Source organism: Rasamsonia emersonii (genome assembly GCF_000968595.1).
Source record: "Rasamsonia emersonii CBS 393.64 chromosome Unknown ctg1118621762214, whole genome shotgun sequence".
Lineage (NCBI taxonomy): Eukaryota > Fungi > Ascomycota > Eurotiomycetes > Eurotiales > Trichocomaceae > Rasamsonia > Rasamsonia emersonii.
In genome coordinates, this window is record NW_013562605.1 from 129680 (window position 1) to 145943 (window position 16264).

At 50.4% G+C, this 16264-nt stretch overlaps 5 protein-coding genes across 5 annotated transcripts; 2 read left to right on the top strand and 3 right to left on the bottom strand.

The window, feature by feature from the left end:
• Positions 1–23: 23 nt before the first annotated feature.
• T310_9852 (uncharacterized protein) lies at positions 24–1080 on the top strand (the record flags this gene model as incomplete). Its single annotated transcript, XM_013467743.1, has 4 exons — positions 24–94; positions 213–412; positions 513–600; positions 642–1080. The coding sequence occupies 4 exons, from the start codon at positions 24–26 to the stop codon at positions 1078–1080; spliced, it is 798 nt and encodes a 265-aa protein (XP_013323197.1).
• A 442-nt stretch (positions 1081–1522) lies between these two features.
• Positions 1523–2465, bottom strand: T310_9853 (Microsomal signal peptidase subunit (Gp23); the record flags this gene model as incomplete). The annotated part of the gene is made up of 3 exons (XM_013467744.1): positions 1523–2037; positions 2097–2212; positions 2320–2465. 3 exons carry the CDS (start codon positions 2463–2465, stop codon positions 1523–1525), a joined length of 777 nt encoding a protein of 258 aa, XP_013323198.1.
• Positions 2466–4095: 1630 nt separating this feature from the next.
• Positions 4096–4907, top strand: T310_9854 (Disease resistance protein Aig2; the record flags this gene model as incomplete). The annotated part of the gene is made up of 2 exons (XM_013467745.1): positions 4096–4624; positions 4828–4907. 2 exons carry the CDS (start codon positions 4096–4098, stop codon positions 4905–4907), a joined length of 609 nt encoding a protein of 202 aa, XP_013323199.1.
• A 962-nt stretch (positions 4908–5869) lies between these two features.
• On the bottom strand, positions 5870–12044 carry T310_9855 (Ulp1 protease family protein; the record flags this gene model as incomplete). The annotated part of the gene is made up of 15 exons (XM_013467746.1): positions 5870–7589; positions 7637–7696; positions 7753–8160; positions 8215–9464; positions 9522–9588; positions 9657–9740; positions 9815–9834; positions 9867–9899; positions 9999–10216; positions 10428–10498; positions 10567–10583; positions 10782–10794; positions 10843–11064; positions 11124–11936; positions 12010–12044. 15 exons carry the CDS (start codon positions 12042–12044, stop codon positions 5870–5872), a joined length of 5031 nt encoding a protein of 1676 aa, XP_013323200.1.
• A 1152-nt stretch (positions 12045–13196) lies between these two features.
• T310_9856 (uncharacterized protein) lies at positions 13197–16262 on the bottom strand (the record flags this gene model as incomplete). The annotated part of the gene is made up of 1 exon (XM_013467747.1): positions 13197–16262. One exon carries the CDS (start codon positions 16260–16262, stop codon positions 13197–13199), a length of 3066 nt encoding a protein of 1021 aa, XP_013323201.1.
• Between the last annotated feature and the right edge of the window lie 2 nt (positions 16263–16264).

A 16264-nucleotide genomic window follows, 5' to 3' on the forward strand; every position in this document is an offset into this window, starting at 1 on the left:
TGCAGCGCCACACCATTTCTGCAATGATCTGCAGCAGTGAGGCGGTGCGGTCCAATCAGCGACGAGGTAACCCTGGAATGACGTCATACTCATTGTATGTATCGAGTATGTCATGATCACCTCCTTCCCTTTTCGAGGACATGACCTATTGTTGAGCATTACTGGCCAGTTTCCAATTGTGGCATGCTTTATGCATGTTATCGAAGGTGCAGGCACCAAAAGAAAACACCAACCGTCCAACTTCCTACCTACTATATACATTTCTTTCTATTGTTACCTCGCTTCGAACGCTCCACATCCTACCCTGCCCTCACTGTACAAGACACCAAGAGATCAACCAGTCATTCAATAAATCGACCGACCATGGAGAGCGATCTCAGTGTGATCATGCTCATTATTGTCACTATCTTCAGTGAGTACAATACACCTGTGCAATTGCGCACTTTTCTTCGTCCAACTCTTCTCGAACGTATATACAACTATGTGCTATACGTGCCGTACATACTAATTAGTGCATCCTACAGTTCCCCCTCTCGGCGTATTCCTCCTTTCCGGCTTCACTACCGATCTCCTCATCAACATCATTCTCACGATCCTGGGGTAAGTTTTCTCGCCTTCTACCTTATTCTTTTGTCGGTTAGGTGTCTATTCTTATATTCCGCTGCTAAAGACCTTCCTGGCTCCCCAGGTACTTCCCGGGCCACATCCACGCCTTCTACCTCGAATACGTCTACTTCGATCGGCGAAAGTCTGGCCCACAGGGTAATCTGGGCCGCAAGCCCGCGCCGGGCGTCTACTCGCAGAAGATCCAGAGTGGTGGCCATGGCTTTCCCGCACCCGGGTATGGGACGATGCAGTAAAAATCTGAAAGAAAACGAGCAGACAGACAGCAGGCTAACAGAAGGGGTGCACCTCGAACCGACGCCCATGCTGGTTAGCGCTGAACTCTCTGCTTGCTGCCTCGCGATGATCGTCTTCTACGAGGCCGTCACTGTGTGGGTGGTGTATAATGTGTGGAGGTTCATGGACAAAGGGGATACCCTCCGTTCGTGGGAGGCTGAGGAAATGATGATGAATTGATTGATGTGCGGGAACATGACCAGTGCGAAGGAAATTAACTCCCTGGCTTGGTTTGGAGGGATTGGGAGGTGGTTGATTCGACAATTGAGATTTTTTTTTTCTTGTACGAGCGCTTCGTGGAAGCTTCTGTCTTAGTATTGCTAATACATTGTTAATTTGACCCTAATGTTCTCTTCTTCTAAGCTTGTTTTAGCTGCTTTCTGTCATGCGTCGTTCCTAACTTACATAAATCCTGTCCACCATGACTCAAGTGAAATACTTCCTCTATAAACCACACGACCTTATTTATGGGGACTGGAAACCACGAAAGTTGTACTTTCAGTTTCTTCCTTTTTATTAAGACCAACCGAACTCCTGGCCATCGTCGATACAATCAAACCAGACTGCGACTACAGGAAAAGAACAATACATATATGCAAATTCCATATCAATTCTTCTCGCTTTACGTGGCTGTCTCAGACCTGTTACTGCCCTTCACCGCGGGAAAGTCAAACGGTTTACTCCGACCAGCCTGTCCGGCCGTCCGCGGAACGGCCCCTGTCCCGGGACTCCACCACAAGGCGCCCACCCAGGGCTGCACGTTCCAGCCGACGATGAGGGTGACGTTCTCGCGCTCGGCGATCTTGCCCGAGATGTCGGTGATCTGGTACTTTGATTTCTGGTTGCGGAGGTGCAAGATGCCTGGAGTGTCGGCTTGCTTTTTAGACGATGGTTTCTGTTGCTTCTCGTCGTTGTTGCTGTTCTTCTTGGATGTCCCCCAGCTGGTTTTACTGCTAGGGAAGAAGCGCTCCTTCAGGGCTGGGAAGGAGTAGGGAGACTTGGGCGCAGGGATGATGGTGTCCCAGATGATGGCTTCCGAGTTACGGGTGTCATTACCGGCACGAGTGGATGGTGGGTAGGAGGCGAGCACGTAGACGAAGAGCTGTTTCGTGTTCCAGTTGAACAGAGGGGATAAATCTATACGGAAATCGCGGATTAGCGGTGTTTAGTCACGCTACTTGATTAAATATACGCACCGGCGTCGAGATCGAATCGAATCTGCGCATATTCCTCCCTCTTCGTCGAGTAGTAGTGTGGACGGCCCTTGATACTGTTCGACATGTTGCGTCTGATTAGCACATTGTCCCGCAAGCTGCACAAAGCATGACCAATCGCATTGAAGGAAATCATATCAATTGACAAATAAATCAATAGGAACCATCTTAATGCAATTCACTGCTCAATGGGTGAGGGACATACACCTGCACACTCTTCAACTCCACGCTCGACGTGACATCATCTGCCGGATATAGCAGCACAGAGAGGGCAGCCAGACCAGCGACGAAAAGGGCCACCGTCGTAAAGAAGCCAAAGACGGCTTGGATGCGGTTGAGAGACGAATACATGGCAGGCGAGGACAGAAGAGAGCAGGATCAGGACACGCGCTGCGACGGGCGCGAGGACGCAGCAGGGTAGGGACGCAGCCGGAAGACGCAGTCAGTCAGGTCGGTGCGCCCTATATACTGACTGAGCTGCTGGATATTGGCAGGAAAGGAAGGTTGACGAAGGGAGGACGAAGCAATGGTTCTAGATTGCCGTGCTGGACGACGGACGTCGGAGTGCGGAGTTGAAGCCACTGTGGCCGATTGGGTGGACTCCAGGACTCTGATCCCGCGGCAGCCCCTTATCGATAAGCAAGCAGACAGAATACACCGAGCGCCCTCAGGAAAAAATGCAAAATTAATAGTTGGATAGAAAATAATAATTATACTATAGAATGAATATTAATTAGATTACTATACTAAGGTTGGATTATAGGCTATTTATATTTCTACTGCAGCGTGGTCAATATTCTTGATTAGAACGAAGACCGCATACCTTTTCCTGGGATCGGAGATGTCTAGTATCATTCAGAACCTCAGCAGTATTTTCATCACACATCTTCCAGCATTTGCAATAGATTACTCGTTTCCGGGAACACTCCCGCAGTATAAAGTGCTTCTACCACGTGATCCTCTTTGCCAAGATAAGGCTTCTGGATGTAGCAACCTCATAGAACACTGACCCCATGGCAAACATCACATCCTTTACGGAAGGACAATGTGACCAAGGGGGACGAAACTGTCCCGGAGCACTTGCACAGACATGTGCATCTTCACCGTCTATCGAGGAGCCGACAAAGTCTGAAAATTTCAGGTCATCGTTTGCGTCGAGTAGCAAGTTCTGAGAGAAGACTTTGGACTCCATTGTCGATTGCTGATGCAAGCGACGTGGTGAAGTCAATAGCTGGCTGTTGTCACAGCACAATGGTATGAGTCGCAGTTGTAGACCCTTTACCAATGTGAATTTGGAACAATTGAGCCTACTTAAATGTTGACTCACAAGCTATTTATTTATATTGGAAGCGGCTAGTGCCAAGTCATGTGATGTGACTCCCACAACATTGAGCAGTAACGTCTGTCTATGAAGTAGCTCAGTGCCGTGCAAGTTGTAGTATGTGATGAAATTCTTTTTCCCACAGTGCAAAACCTTTGTCTCATATTGGATACATGTATTGGGCGGCAGCCTGTCAGTCTTGAATTCATCTGGGGATGTCTCCCCACTCTTATCGATAAGGAGGAGCAAACGGGCCAAACACGGCATCTCACATACATTACAGAGTAGAAAGACAAAGAACATCCATCTATAAAGGGCATCTGAAACGAGACAGAACGTCATGTATGTCTTGATTACTGTGTCCTGATCTTGTTTATTTTGCGTGTTTGCATCTCGGCGGGCATATATAAATTCTATCTCGTTCCTCCCTTCACGAACATCTCTACTTATTTCATTCCATCCACAACACGCAAGTTGACAGTTCACATCTCAATTTGCCAGATCTTTGTCATTCCCAGATCTTTCTCAAACTGCAATCATCAACATGAGTGATCATACTCTCTTCTTCTACGGTATAGTATACTTTCTTTTGTTGGATTCTGAAAGGACCTGCGTCCGCTGGCGTATCTCATCTTTTGGCATCAATCTCCGGAGTTCTTCATGACTGACTATATAGGAACCCTGATGGCGCCTCAGATCCTCCATCGCGTCATCCATGGTCGCTCAGACCCTGAGCCTTGGCAGAAGGCCCTGTTGACCATCAAGCCCGCCATTCTCCACGGCTACCGCCGCCATCGCGTGCGGGGTGCTGACTATCCTGGCATCATCCCCGTGACGGCCAAGACCAGCGACGGCGGCAGTCCGAGCCAGGGAACCAACGAACCTACTACTACTACTTCCGACACTGGTCATTCCGTCCTGGGGACCCTCGTCTCGGGCCTGACGGACGGAGACATCTGGCGACTGGACAACTTCGAAGGGTCGGACTATGAGAAGCGCACGGTGAAGGTGCGCGTGCTGCGGAGTGCCGTGGGGAACGACGACGACGACGCCGAGAATTCGCCCAGCAAGGCGGAACAGAGCATCCACGACGTGCTGGACGCAGCGCGTGCGCAGCTCGCTGACGAGGGGGAAGAGGTCGAGGCGATGACGTATGTCTGGATCGGGGGAGAAGAAGCGCTCGAGGACCGTGAGTGGGATTTTGAGACCTTCAAGAGGGAGAAGATGCAGTGGTGGGTGGATGCGGATATGAGTGAGCTGTAGGCGTTACACGGTTGTTTGGACTTGTCGACTACATTGGTACAGGAACGTGGCATACTAGACAGTAATAGAATTTGATTAGAGAATGAATTTCTAATAGAAAGTACATCGATCTTGTATGAGTAAAAACAGTCACCACTTCTCCGCTGGACATCGTTCAGGCAGACATTAATGACAATAGTAGTGATAATAATAAGTACTGGAGTGACTAGAGGGATGCTACGCTCCTGTCATGAGTCTGACTATCGACCAAAATAAAAAGCTTAAAAAAAAAAACTTGCATCAAACGCACAGAGTCATGTGTCATCTACGTGTGATTCACGTCTCATCTAAGACACGTGGACGCCGCGGCGATGTGTACTGTTGACACCACGAATTGACTTCAGATTGGACCAGGGAGGACTGCAAGCAGTGGCAGTGGTTGTGTCAATGTTTGACAGAGACATACACACAAAGAGTCTGCATCGGCACAGGACGGTGCATGAAAGAGTAGCTGCTGATGGACAAGGAGATGGCCCGCGCAGAGGGAGAACGGTAAGTCATGGTATATAGAGGCTATGAAATATATATAAAGCCTCGAAGACGTTTCTTTGGCTCTTCTCCGCAAAAGTTCTTTAAGGAAGGGCGAGCACTGTGGTCGAAAAAAATGGATTTACAAGTAAATATAAATACCTCCCGTGAGCGCAATTATTTCACCATGCAAAGATATATTTATTCAGTCAGTCAGTCTATGTATGGTACGCGCATCCCTTCGAACCCAACACTGGTATCATCATCAAACTCAACAAGTACAGTACAAAATAAGTGCTGTCCGCATTCCGATGATGTTTTATGTGCAGAGATAGAGACAGTACTCAGTGTCAGTTGATATTAAAAATAGCCCACACAAACGCCGAGGATTCCCGAACACAACACATCCTGTATGGACCTGCCTTGAAACCTCAAACCGCTATGAAAACAACATGGAATCGCAGAGAATGTGGCAAACAAAAAAGGGGGAAAAAAAAGGAACGAATGTAAAGAAAGATGCTCTGCGAAACAGCCAGAGCCTGCAAAAGCGCTCCATAACGCCCCAGCTGCTGTGGCACAATGCAGTCAGTTCCTATCTTTCGGTTCGACACTAAAGCTGAAGTTCATCGGAGTCATCCTGCTCCCAGAAGCAGTAGTATCTCGATCACTCATCATTTTTATTTCTAGACTTGACCTGCTTAGGACTGCTCCGCGGGCTGTCTAGTACCGCCCCAGACCTGCTGCTTGAAGGCGGAGTCCCCGGAACCTGAACTTCAACTTTCACTCGCTTTGGCGAGGCTGTCAAGTCAAACAATTCATCAACCCACTTCTCATCGGGTGTTTTATGCCGCGCTTCGCGCGTCACCGATGACGGCGACCTTGAACTTTCTTCCTGTTTGGCCTTGACCACTTCTGGCAAGTCGGTCTCTTCTTCCACAGAACTGGTGCTTTCCCGGCGCTCAGAATGCTGAGCATCGGTGTCACCTGTACGAGACCGGCTTGTCTCATCTGGTCTATGAGATTTTGAACGCGTCTCGTGGACAGATTCAGTGACGTCAACTTCAGCTGGCATTGAAGACTTGGTCTTTTCGGAGAGCTCTCTCTCCAGCTCTTGCTCGAGTTCTCTAACCGAATCTTTCTCATGCTGTTCAGCTGACGCCTGAGCATGGCCCAGGAGAAAAGAGATTGGTTTCTCATCAACTAGCGTCTTCCCGCCACTGACTTTGTTGCGCTGGATATTCTCCTGCTCCTCTTGCAACCTGTAGAGAAAATCGCGAAGCCGACGTCGTAGAAGCCCAGATTTCAAAGGCGGCCAGTCTCTCTGTGCATTCATCTCCCTTTGCAGCGATTTTTCCACAAAGCCATCCGGATCTTGCGCAAATTTCTCGAGATACGCCAGCAAGTACAGGCCGCAGTCGGAGAAGTTGGGCTGCAAGGGTATTTCACCAGCGGTAATCCCCTTGATGTCCTTGGGATCGATTTGGAGAGATCGCTTTGACATGGCTTCCTCCAGGAGATATGCACGAAGAACTTTAATGGCAGGATACCGAGATGCACCAAGGGAATCAAAGGTGATAATGGCCGGTTGGTTAACGTCATGTTTAGAACGGCTTTTCCTCTTTTCTTTTGTTTCCTGGGCAAGGCCGTCTTTGGATTTTTCAGCTGTCTGCTCCGCTTCGTCCCGGTCAGCTGAACGGGATCCGTCTCCGGCGCGTGAGAATCTCGGAGGAGAAGAAGTCGGGTTTTCCTCTTTCTCGGGCCAGTCGTCGTCAGATTCGGGTGATTGTCCTTCAGAGACTTCCACCCGCTGTGCACCATCAGTTGGTGCCGTATCAGACAACGTCATAGAAGCAAAAGATTGGCGAGTGGTCTCTTCTGGCTCTGCTACTTCTGTTGCATTGCCAGATTCATCGACAGGAACGTTTTGAGGAGTCTCAGGGATTTCTTTTACCTCACTGGGGGATTGGGACGGAACATCTTTGCTGTCGGGGGCAGGCTCCCCAGGTTCTGCGCTCTCTTCCTTTTTCCGCAACAAACTTGACAAGTTGCAAATGATTGCAAGATACCAGTGTGCACTCTCGTTGATGGGAACGATGACGTAGTCACGGCTGAAGAGGTCCACGTTTCTCGTCCATTTCTGAACGCCCTCATAGTTGATACCACGCTTGCCCCTAGGCGTATTTGTCAAGGTCGCAAAGAAGTAGGAATTGAAAAAGTATGTCCTTTTTGAGACCTCCGGGTTGTTTCGTTCCAAGTGATCTTCAAGAAACCGAAGATAGAAGCCGATTAGATTGTCGTTCAGGAACTCTCCGTCTCGAAGACGTTCAAAGTCATGACGGTCCACTTCTGCTTTCTTCTTTCCCTCGCGAGGATATACAAGAGGTCTATCGAATGTCAATATCGACGCGGTATACTCGATTTTACTACTCACCTGGACCACTTTGGTAGAGAGTCATTTGACTTCGACTTTGGTGACGAAGCCCCATCATCGCTATCACACGTTGTCAGCAACTATAAAAAACACCTAGCACAATAGGATCTACCAACCTAATCAACGACACCAGACCACGACGCGCTTTGGAGCGGGTTTCACGGGTTTCACGGCCTTCCGAAGACGGCGAAGTAAACTTCTTGACTGAAACGGGGGTACCGGAGTCATCTTCTTTCGCAGCAGGGTGGCTGTGAGTATCTGCGGCAGGCGAGATAGATGAAGCCTGATCCCGACTAGATGAATCTGGCAAACGGCGTGGCTGCTGCTTTGCAGCGCCAGCAGGTTGAGTAGTGACAACATCGTCGTCACCCTGAAGAGAAGCTGAGAGCTTTGGTCGTTTAACGTGCTCAACTTTGGGCTCAGAAACGGAATCTGGGGAGGCCTCTGGGCTGGGACGTTTGCAACGGTTGATTTGGCGAGGTTCGGCCTTTCGCGAGTTTTCAAATATCTTGTCCATCCAACCACTTGATAGTATAAGCATGAAAGTCGTGCCTAATGAATGGAAAGAGGTTACTTACCTTTCTTTTTTCCGTATTTTCACGCCTTTCGTTTCGAGAAGATTGCAAAGGTCGAGCTTGTCTTTTTCCGACTGAAACTCGATATCTACCGTCTCATCAAAAGCCCCTTCTGTCTTAGACAATTTTAATCGGACCTTTCGACTCCCGTCCATCCCTTGAAGAGCCAGAGCGACTTTCCGCACAGGTATGGTCGCACCTTTGTCCACCTCGGTCTCACTGACTGCCGCAAGTCCAATAGTTTCATTGCTGCTATCAAAACCGACATCGAACGCCTGCTTCTCGGAAGCAACTCTCTCAACAGACCCGAAACGAAACAAAGAAGCCTCGAATAAACGGACGTGAGACTTTCCACTTGTCACTTTTCGGAGTTTGCGTTGCTTTTTCCCTTCGCTCTGACGTGAGCTAGTAAATGTCGTCGGCTTAATATCACTAGGAGATATCCGCTGTGTGCCTTTTCTAGCATCTTTCTCGGAGCGGTCAGAAGATCGAGACTCTGAAGTGTGATCTCTCCTGTAATTAACGGAGAGCGAACTGGGTGCCGGTTGGACTGTTGCCTCGCCCTGCAACTCGTCTGGACTCTCCCTCATGTCAGAAGTGCGGCGTTTGCCGTCCGTCGGGACGAATAGTTTCTGTAGACGAGGGCTCTCTTCCCCGGACCTTGCTCCAATCCCATTTGGAGAATTGCGGATTTCAACACTCTCAAAGACGGGCCGTTTTGTTCGATGACCAAGCCTCGCGGAAGCTGTCTCGTCATCAGATATTGGGCTTTGGAGATGCCGATGCTTCATATTGTGAGCGGAGGGCTCGCCTCGACCATCATCTGAAAGCAATTCCTGCTTCTTTTGTGGGCTCTGTTTGTTATTACTTCCTCGAAGAGCACTGGTCATCATTTTTTCTACCCCTCGATATTCACACACATTTTTGGACTCTGGCGGCTTCCTCCCCCTCGCTGAACTTTGGCTAGAAGCCGAAGACAGCCGATGCTGTCGCGAGGCTTCAGGTGATAGGGTGGGCGAAGAAGTTCTACGCTTCGCATCTTCATCGTCCACAAGGTTGATAACATCCCGACGTTGGCGTTTAACGGGCCTCTCGGAATCGTCGAAGTCTGAGAGATCATTCACTTGAGGACTGCGAGGAGCCGGGGAGCTTTGATCATCAACTTGCGGTTTTGATTTTCCTTGAGCGCGAACGGGGCCGCTTTCACGAGACTTGCGGGATAGAGTATCCACGGGCTTGAGCTGAGCAAACGACTACCACACAGTACATGTCAGACAAATCCCGCAGCATAGATCCAAAATGACGCGTACCTGCAATGGCTTCGCTGGCTTACTGAATGTCCTCCCCGGTATGATCGGGACCTCATCACGACTTCTCCTATATAGACAGTTGGACATGAGCGAGATGACCGTCGACAATCCAGTGTTGCTCCAAATATCACGTACTCATAATTCGGAAATAATCTGCGCTCGTCCGATGGAGCATCCACGTTTCGCCGCCTGTTCCACATCAGATCTCGAGGTGCCGTGCTATACAGGTGAAATCAGAAGGGTATCTTCCGGGGATGTTGATGCCGGCTCCACGGTGCAGCAGATTTACAGACAACCTCTGGGCGTGGAGGAACTGGGGCAAATTAGCCTGAGCTATTGACATACAGATTGGGGCTTTGGGGCATGGTCGGTAACGAGCTGGTTGAAAGTGTACCACTGTCTTTTAAGAATTAAGGCTCGGATTGCAAAGACAGTGCGATTAATGGGAGAGGGGTAAAAAGAGAGCCAAGGACTCACAAAATGCCGAATTCCTTGACTCCTGAGCGAAAAAAAGGTATCCAGAGGTAATTCAAGGAGAAGACTGCTCTTCCTCACACCGGACGTCCGCGCCGGTTGTCCCAGCTCGAAAATACCATGGGCTGCGGAAGGCTGGAGGATATCGGAGTGGGAATTTGGGTGGTCGTGGGGAGCAGTCCGACGGTAAAACAGCGGGACAGGTTGGCAGAGAGCTGCATCTATTCACCAAGATGACCATCTGGATGTCTCAATAGGCATCACTGTACCTGCATATACAATGATGTTCTCCATCGGAGAAAGAAAAGTGACACAGACACGATGATGAATGATGCGGGCTCCTGCGGCGGCAAAAGGCGGTGCGTTTCTGCCGTGGACGGCGGTCAGTTGGTGGATGGACCGTTCCGCAACGGGCAGCAATCTTTTACGCACAGAACAGTGCATTATTCACGACTAAGATACCTACTGGGGTAATCAAAACCAAAATTTCTATAAAGGGGTTACTATCAATGTGAAGCTACAATATCAGAATTGAATTATACAGCCCATAAACCATCCATGTTCATCAAACCTGGCAGCCATTGATTGCTGCCAACATGCGTAGCATTCAAATATCAAAGGAGATATAATCTGAATCATCGACTACTCTCCAGCCAATCAAGATTTTTTTTTCCATTTCCCTTTTTTTTTTCCGTCGTAGACGTCTTGCATCAAGTCAAAGAGAGAAAAGCAAACCAACATGCAAGATTCGCCCGAAGCTCCCAGAACCAGTGAAATGACGCGTACCGATAGAAAGTTACTATACAGGGCCGTATCAACCTCAAATGACCACCTTTTAATTGCTCACGACGCCGCCCCTTTTCCCTTTTCTCCTGTAGAATCATCATTGGCCGTCATTCGACGGCGATCTGCACCATGGTGGTGATGGTGGTGGTGATGGCCAGCGTTTCCAGCTGCCTTCTCCTGACGCGCTTGGTCAATAGCCGATCGCTGGGCAATGCTGTCGTCGTGGCTCTTCCACACAATGTTCGTGTCGGCCGGGAACGCCAACAGACGCTTGATAGTTTCCCTGCGGTGGCTTGTTAGCAGCGAGGCAGTAAGGTGGACTCAATTCATGTCTGATAATACCTAATTTTGATATTCCGCCCACCGTCAATTCTCGTCCAAACGCTCAAAACGTCCTCGCCGCTGCGCACACTGAGAACTGCACCGCAGATTTCATCTCCCGCTTCGGCAAATTGATCGCCGACAATTGCGAGAAGGAGATCTTCCCAGTAGCGATCGGCAACGCCCTTCTTCAGCCTGACAATCCATTTGCCGCCCTTCTTGTTTGCCTCATCTTCCCAGACCGGACGGATGCCTTTCTTGAAGATGTGGTAGTCGGAAACGGTAGGAAGAAGAGAAGGTCGCTTCAGATGGGAGTAGATAGTCCAGAAATTCTCCACGGAGGATATGGACGCGAGCGCAATCGTGGACTTCTCGTAATCGGAATACTTGGGAGTCGGTGGGCGATACCAGAGAACCCACGTCGTCTTCAGAGGATGTTCCTTGGGAGCAGGGGCAGGAGCGGCATTCAGGGAGGTGGAAGAGGCTTTCGATTTAACGTTGTCTGCGGTCGACGACTCTTGCTCGCTGGAGGAATCGCGCTTATCTCCGGACCCTTTTGACGACCCTACGTCAGATGTGTTCCCGGAGTTCTTCGAGGTCTTTGAAGCCGACCCAAAGGAGGCGAAGGCACCCGAGCCCAGGCCAAATGCGTTCGAAGCGCTGGAAGAAGGCGAGGAGACACCGGCGGAGAGAGGAGAAATGGCGTTGAAAGGGTTGGAGCGGCCGTGGGAGCTGTCGGGCCCAAAGCGCTTCGTTGAATGACTGCGGGGAAGATCAAGTTTGGCGCCGCCCTCCTTGTCACTTCCAGACGTAGATAGCGACAGCTTGCTTGAGCTGGCTCCGCCATTAGAGTCAGTCGCGGGTCTCCGTGCAGGGAATCGTGGTGCTTTGCATAGACGACACTTACTTGGATCTCCGGGTCCACAGATTCGCGTTATCCATCGAGGAAGCGGCAACGACAGCTCAGAAACAGTGAGCGGTCATCAGACATGCAATGTGTGATACAGAGCGTGCAAAGGAAGTCGGCTGAAAAAGAGACAATTGACGGTCACCAAGCGCAAGCAAGGGGTCGGGACAAAGAAGCACTAGACTAAGGCACCAAGCGGAAGAAGGCAGCGGCGAGGAAGACGTCTTTTTGCAGGATGGATGGACTGGAGGCTGAGGGCAGAAACGTGATCCGTCTTGGACGCTTCCTCTACCCTCAAGCTTTGCCGGCGACCAGCCAATCGCGCGACCGTGCCGCCAGCGCAAGCCCACCGCCACAGGCTCCACCGCCTCGCTCTTTTTTCCTGCCGGCCGATTCAGGCACCTCTCTTCCCTTCCTCTCACAACAAACCCAACCAAGACCACCAACTCAAATCATCGCCAGAGGCTCCCAATCCCTCCCAAGCGCTGGCGATTCCGATGTGTGTGTCGAGATTAATTGGATTTGTTCCAAACTCCGCATCTAAAACCATCATCACGAGGGCTCTCGTAGCTACCATGATGCGGTGATGACCTGAGTGACGGGACATTTTTTTTGATCTCAAAATCTTCGTTCATCTTCTTGCAGGATTGCGTGGTGTTGTTTGAGAATGAATTTCATCTCATGGTATGTCAGCTCTCCGTGTGTCCACGCAGTGTTCCAAATGAAGAGATCCAAGAGCTCTGGTAATCCGAGTCGCTCAACCGCACCTGACTCTTGCTTTTGCGAGACCGCTGGTTGAGCCTGACGTCCAAAGGCAAAGTCTGATCATTGTTTTGTGTCCAAGCGTTATCGTTGATCTCTTTACCATATGGGCGATGGCTAACGTTGGCGACTGAGTAGTGTTGTAAGAAGTGCGCCTGCTTCCCTGTTCCTTCCATGCTTCGAAGACATTCTTGTAGTGTCGCCCAGTCTGTTAGGAGATTTTAAAAATATACGGGTGCTTTGCTACACTATAACGATCGCAAAGTAGAGGATAATTAAATGTGTGGGGTTTCGTTCCAAGATAAGGAAACCCTCGATTTTTGGTATTTGTACAGATGTGCACCCAAGGGCACCCTAGACTATCTCGTTATTGTACATTATCGAGAGGATTTATTCAAAGCTTTGTAAGAAATTAGCTCCACACGCTAGTCGGTCTCGAAGGAATGCGCATACACCGTCCCATCCCGGAGTTCGTGTATGCTGTCTCTGTCAGAGGGTGATCCAACCTCTGGATACTTTCGCCCATCTCTCAGTTCATGGATCGTGATTCGCCGATGATACCTTTTCCCTCGCCGTGAGCGTTGTACAGAAGACGAACCGCGTAGTGAGGAATCGATGCTACCGACCTCGCTAGGGGCGACACTAGAGGAAGACTCCTCCATGATGCCTCGATCGATAGACGACTGCAACATGTAATCCGCGACCATGGCAGCCCCATCCTTGCAATACCAATTCTGCAGATCCGCCACGTAGGTGCGCTCCTCAGGACCATACTCCACTGGCGGGCCTGTCACACGAGGCTCTTCAGCGTCACCGTGGAATACCGCCCACGCGCTGCTATCAGTGCTGAGAAGCATCATGGAGTGGTTAAAGCTCTGAACCTTGAAGTTGCGAAGCAGGATCACGTCACCTTCCGAGACGGCAGGAAGTGCAGTCTTGTTAGTTCTGAAAATTTGCGCAGGAAGCGTCGTACCAGCCATGGACGGATCAGTGAGCCGCAGCGTCAGATAGTAATCTCGAGGACCAGAGGTAGCACGCGCTACGGGGGAGACTTCAACAGCGACGGAGATGGTGTCGGTCATAGAATTAAACCAATCAACAAGAGTAGCAAGCGGAGCAAAATACGACACCCGACTACGCAACCCTGTGGCACGACGGTTTGGCTGAGGAAGGCCCTTGAGGGCTTCAGGACTCGCCCTTTCAGTGTCCACACTTTCGCGGGTAGAGTCTTCATCGACCTGGACGGCTTCATCAACGTTGTCTTGCGCAGCATCGACATCACCAATGTTGCCATCTTCTCTGTTTCCTGCAGGGTGGGTGTGAATGTCTTCAGCGCGCTGCTGTGGTGACGGCGAGTAGCTAGGACCGTCTGTCCAACGGGGTCGAGATGGGCTAGCTGTAGTGTGCCGTTCGAGAGGCTCAATCTTATCAGGCGCATGTTCGGCGTGGGATGACGGACCGGCTAGTGGTTCCTGTGAGCGAGGATGCGTCTCAGCATCCTGCGTCGCCTGCGGTGTTGGTATCCATGTCCCGGAAGCAGTTTGGTGCGTCGATGTCCGATTAACTTGATCCAACTGGGTAGGCTCCGGGCTGATGAGTTGCTGGCCCGATTCTAGATGGGATACGCTATGGGTCTTATCCTTTGAATCCTCGGTAGCTTGATATGTCGACATTGCCTCTTCGTCTGAAGGGGCCTGGTTTGTATCATGAAACACATCCTGAGATGCCTCCGGAGGGCGTTGCTCGTCTCTAGTTTGCTCGGGACCCGAAAGACGTTCATTAACACCAAAACTTGATTGCGTGCCAAGTAGCTCGGGGTGTATCGCGGCCTCTAAGGACTCCGTGGCCACAGCCTGTGCTTGACTTTTCCCATCCTCATTTTCGGGAGGGATATAATTGTCGCCGTCTTGAGAAACATGGTCGTCTGTGACTGGCATGCTTTCCTCGACAAGCTCGTCCTCTTCTTCATCTGAACGGGGCTCTGCGTCGGAACTAGCATCCACCTCCGAAGTTACCGTTTCTTCCTGTTGTCCATAGTCATCAGACAGTTCCTGTTCGGCCTCGCTTTCAGCCACTTCTTCGTCCTCAGAATCGGACTCCTCCGTAGACCGATAATCCGACTCCTGTTGCATCGCACGCGGTGAACTAAGTCGGATATCTTCGCTAGGTTGGTTCGGTTGGACGTCCTGACGCGCTTGTGCAGGCGGAGGAGCCGGCTCCTCATCGCTGTCACTATCTATGACAATAACTTCTGGGTGCACAGTCCTCTGGGGTTGTTGCTGTTGTTGAGGTCTCACAACGTCGCCCTCGTCCTCCTGGTCAGATTCAGCCTCGGACACATCTTCCTCCGACTCGTACTCGTCTTCAGACACGTCTTCGTCATATTGCTCTTCATGTTCGTCATCTTCGTCTTCGTCATATTCGCTGGCATCAGTGACATCGTAAGTCTCCCTCGGCACATTCCCTAACTGATCACTTCTATCGTCTTCATCACTTTCTTCGTCGAGCTCCGCTTGCTTTTCGACATTGATTGCGCTGGTCTCAGCGTCGTTCGCCTCCGAAGTCTCATCTGAAACGATGGAGATTACTTCATTTTCTTGGTGTTTTTCATCCATCGCTTCTTCCTGTTCGGCGTCCGCCTCGTCGCCTACTTCGTGTTCGTCATCTTCGAGCTCTTCTAGCTCCTCTTCTTCCTCTTCCCCTTCCTCCTCCTCTTCGTCCTCGTCGTCCGCCTCCCTTTGTTCCTCCACCTCTACCTCGTCCCTTTCTTCTTGGTCTTCATCCCCGGAAATACTAGTGGTGTCAGGCTGAACAACTTCAACGTCAGTTAATTTTGTCTGATCCTCATTAGACCGTACGGTTGTGAAATTGGTCTCGGAATCTCCCTGAGATGGGACAGTCTGTGAGACTGATGACCGGTCAACGTTCATCGCTGTAAAGCCAGACACTTGTGAAACGAATTCGAATTGAGACTCAGGCGGCACAGCTTGTTGGACATCGACAGCCATCTCCTCTGCTCTATTGTCACTCATTTCGACATTCTTTGAATGATCATCTTCGTTAGGTGGATGCTCCTCAACCTCCGGGGCAACAGCCATCTCCGTTGCCTGCAGATCATTGCTCGTATCCTCTGGTACGAGAGCATTCGGATGATCTTGTTGTGCGGAAGAAGGCCCAAGGGAATGTCCAACAGCAGAGGTCGATGTCGATACTATCGGTGAGGGTGTAGGGAGGCGGTCTCCGCGGTCTGCAGAATATTCCGAATGATCTTCTAGGGACGATATGACCTGAATAGGGACAGAAGGAGGATGTTCTGGTTGGGGGGCATTTGGTGCGGCCTGCTCTACCGGATGTGGAGATTTGGCATCGCCGACCGACTCAGCGGGAAGATTATCAGAGACATCCGCTTGAACATTCTCATCGATAGAGATGAGGGCGACCGGTTCTTTTTCCGCAGTGGCGGCGCCAGTTATCCTTTCATCTTCCGTCATGT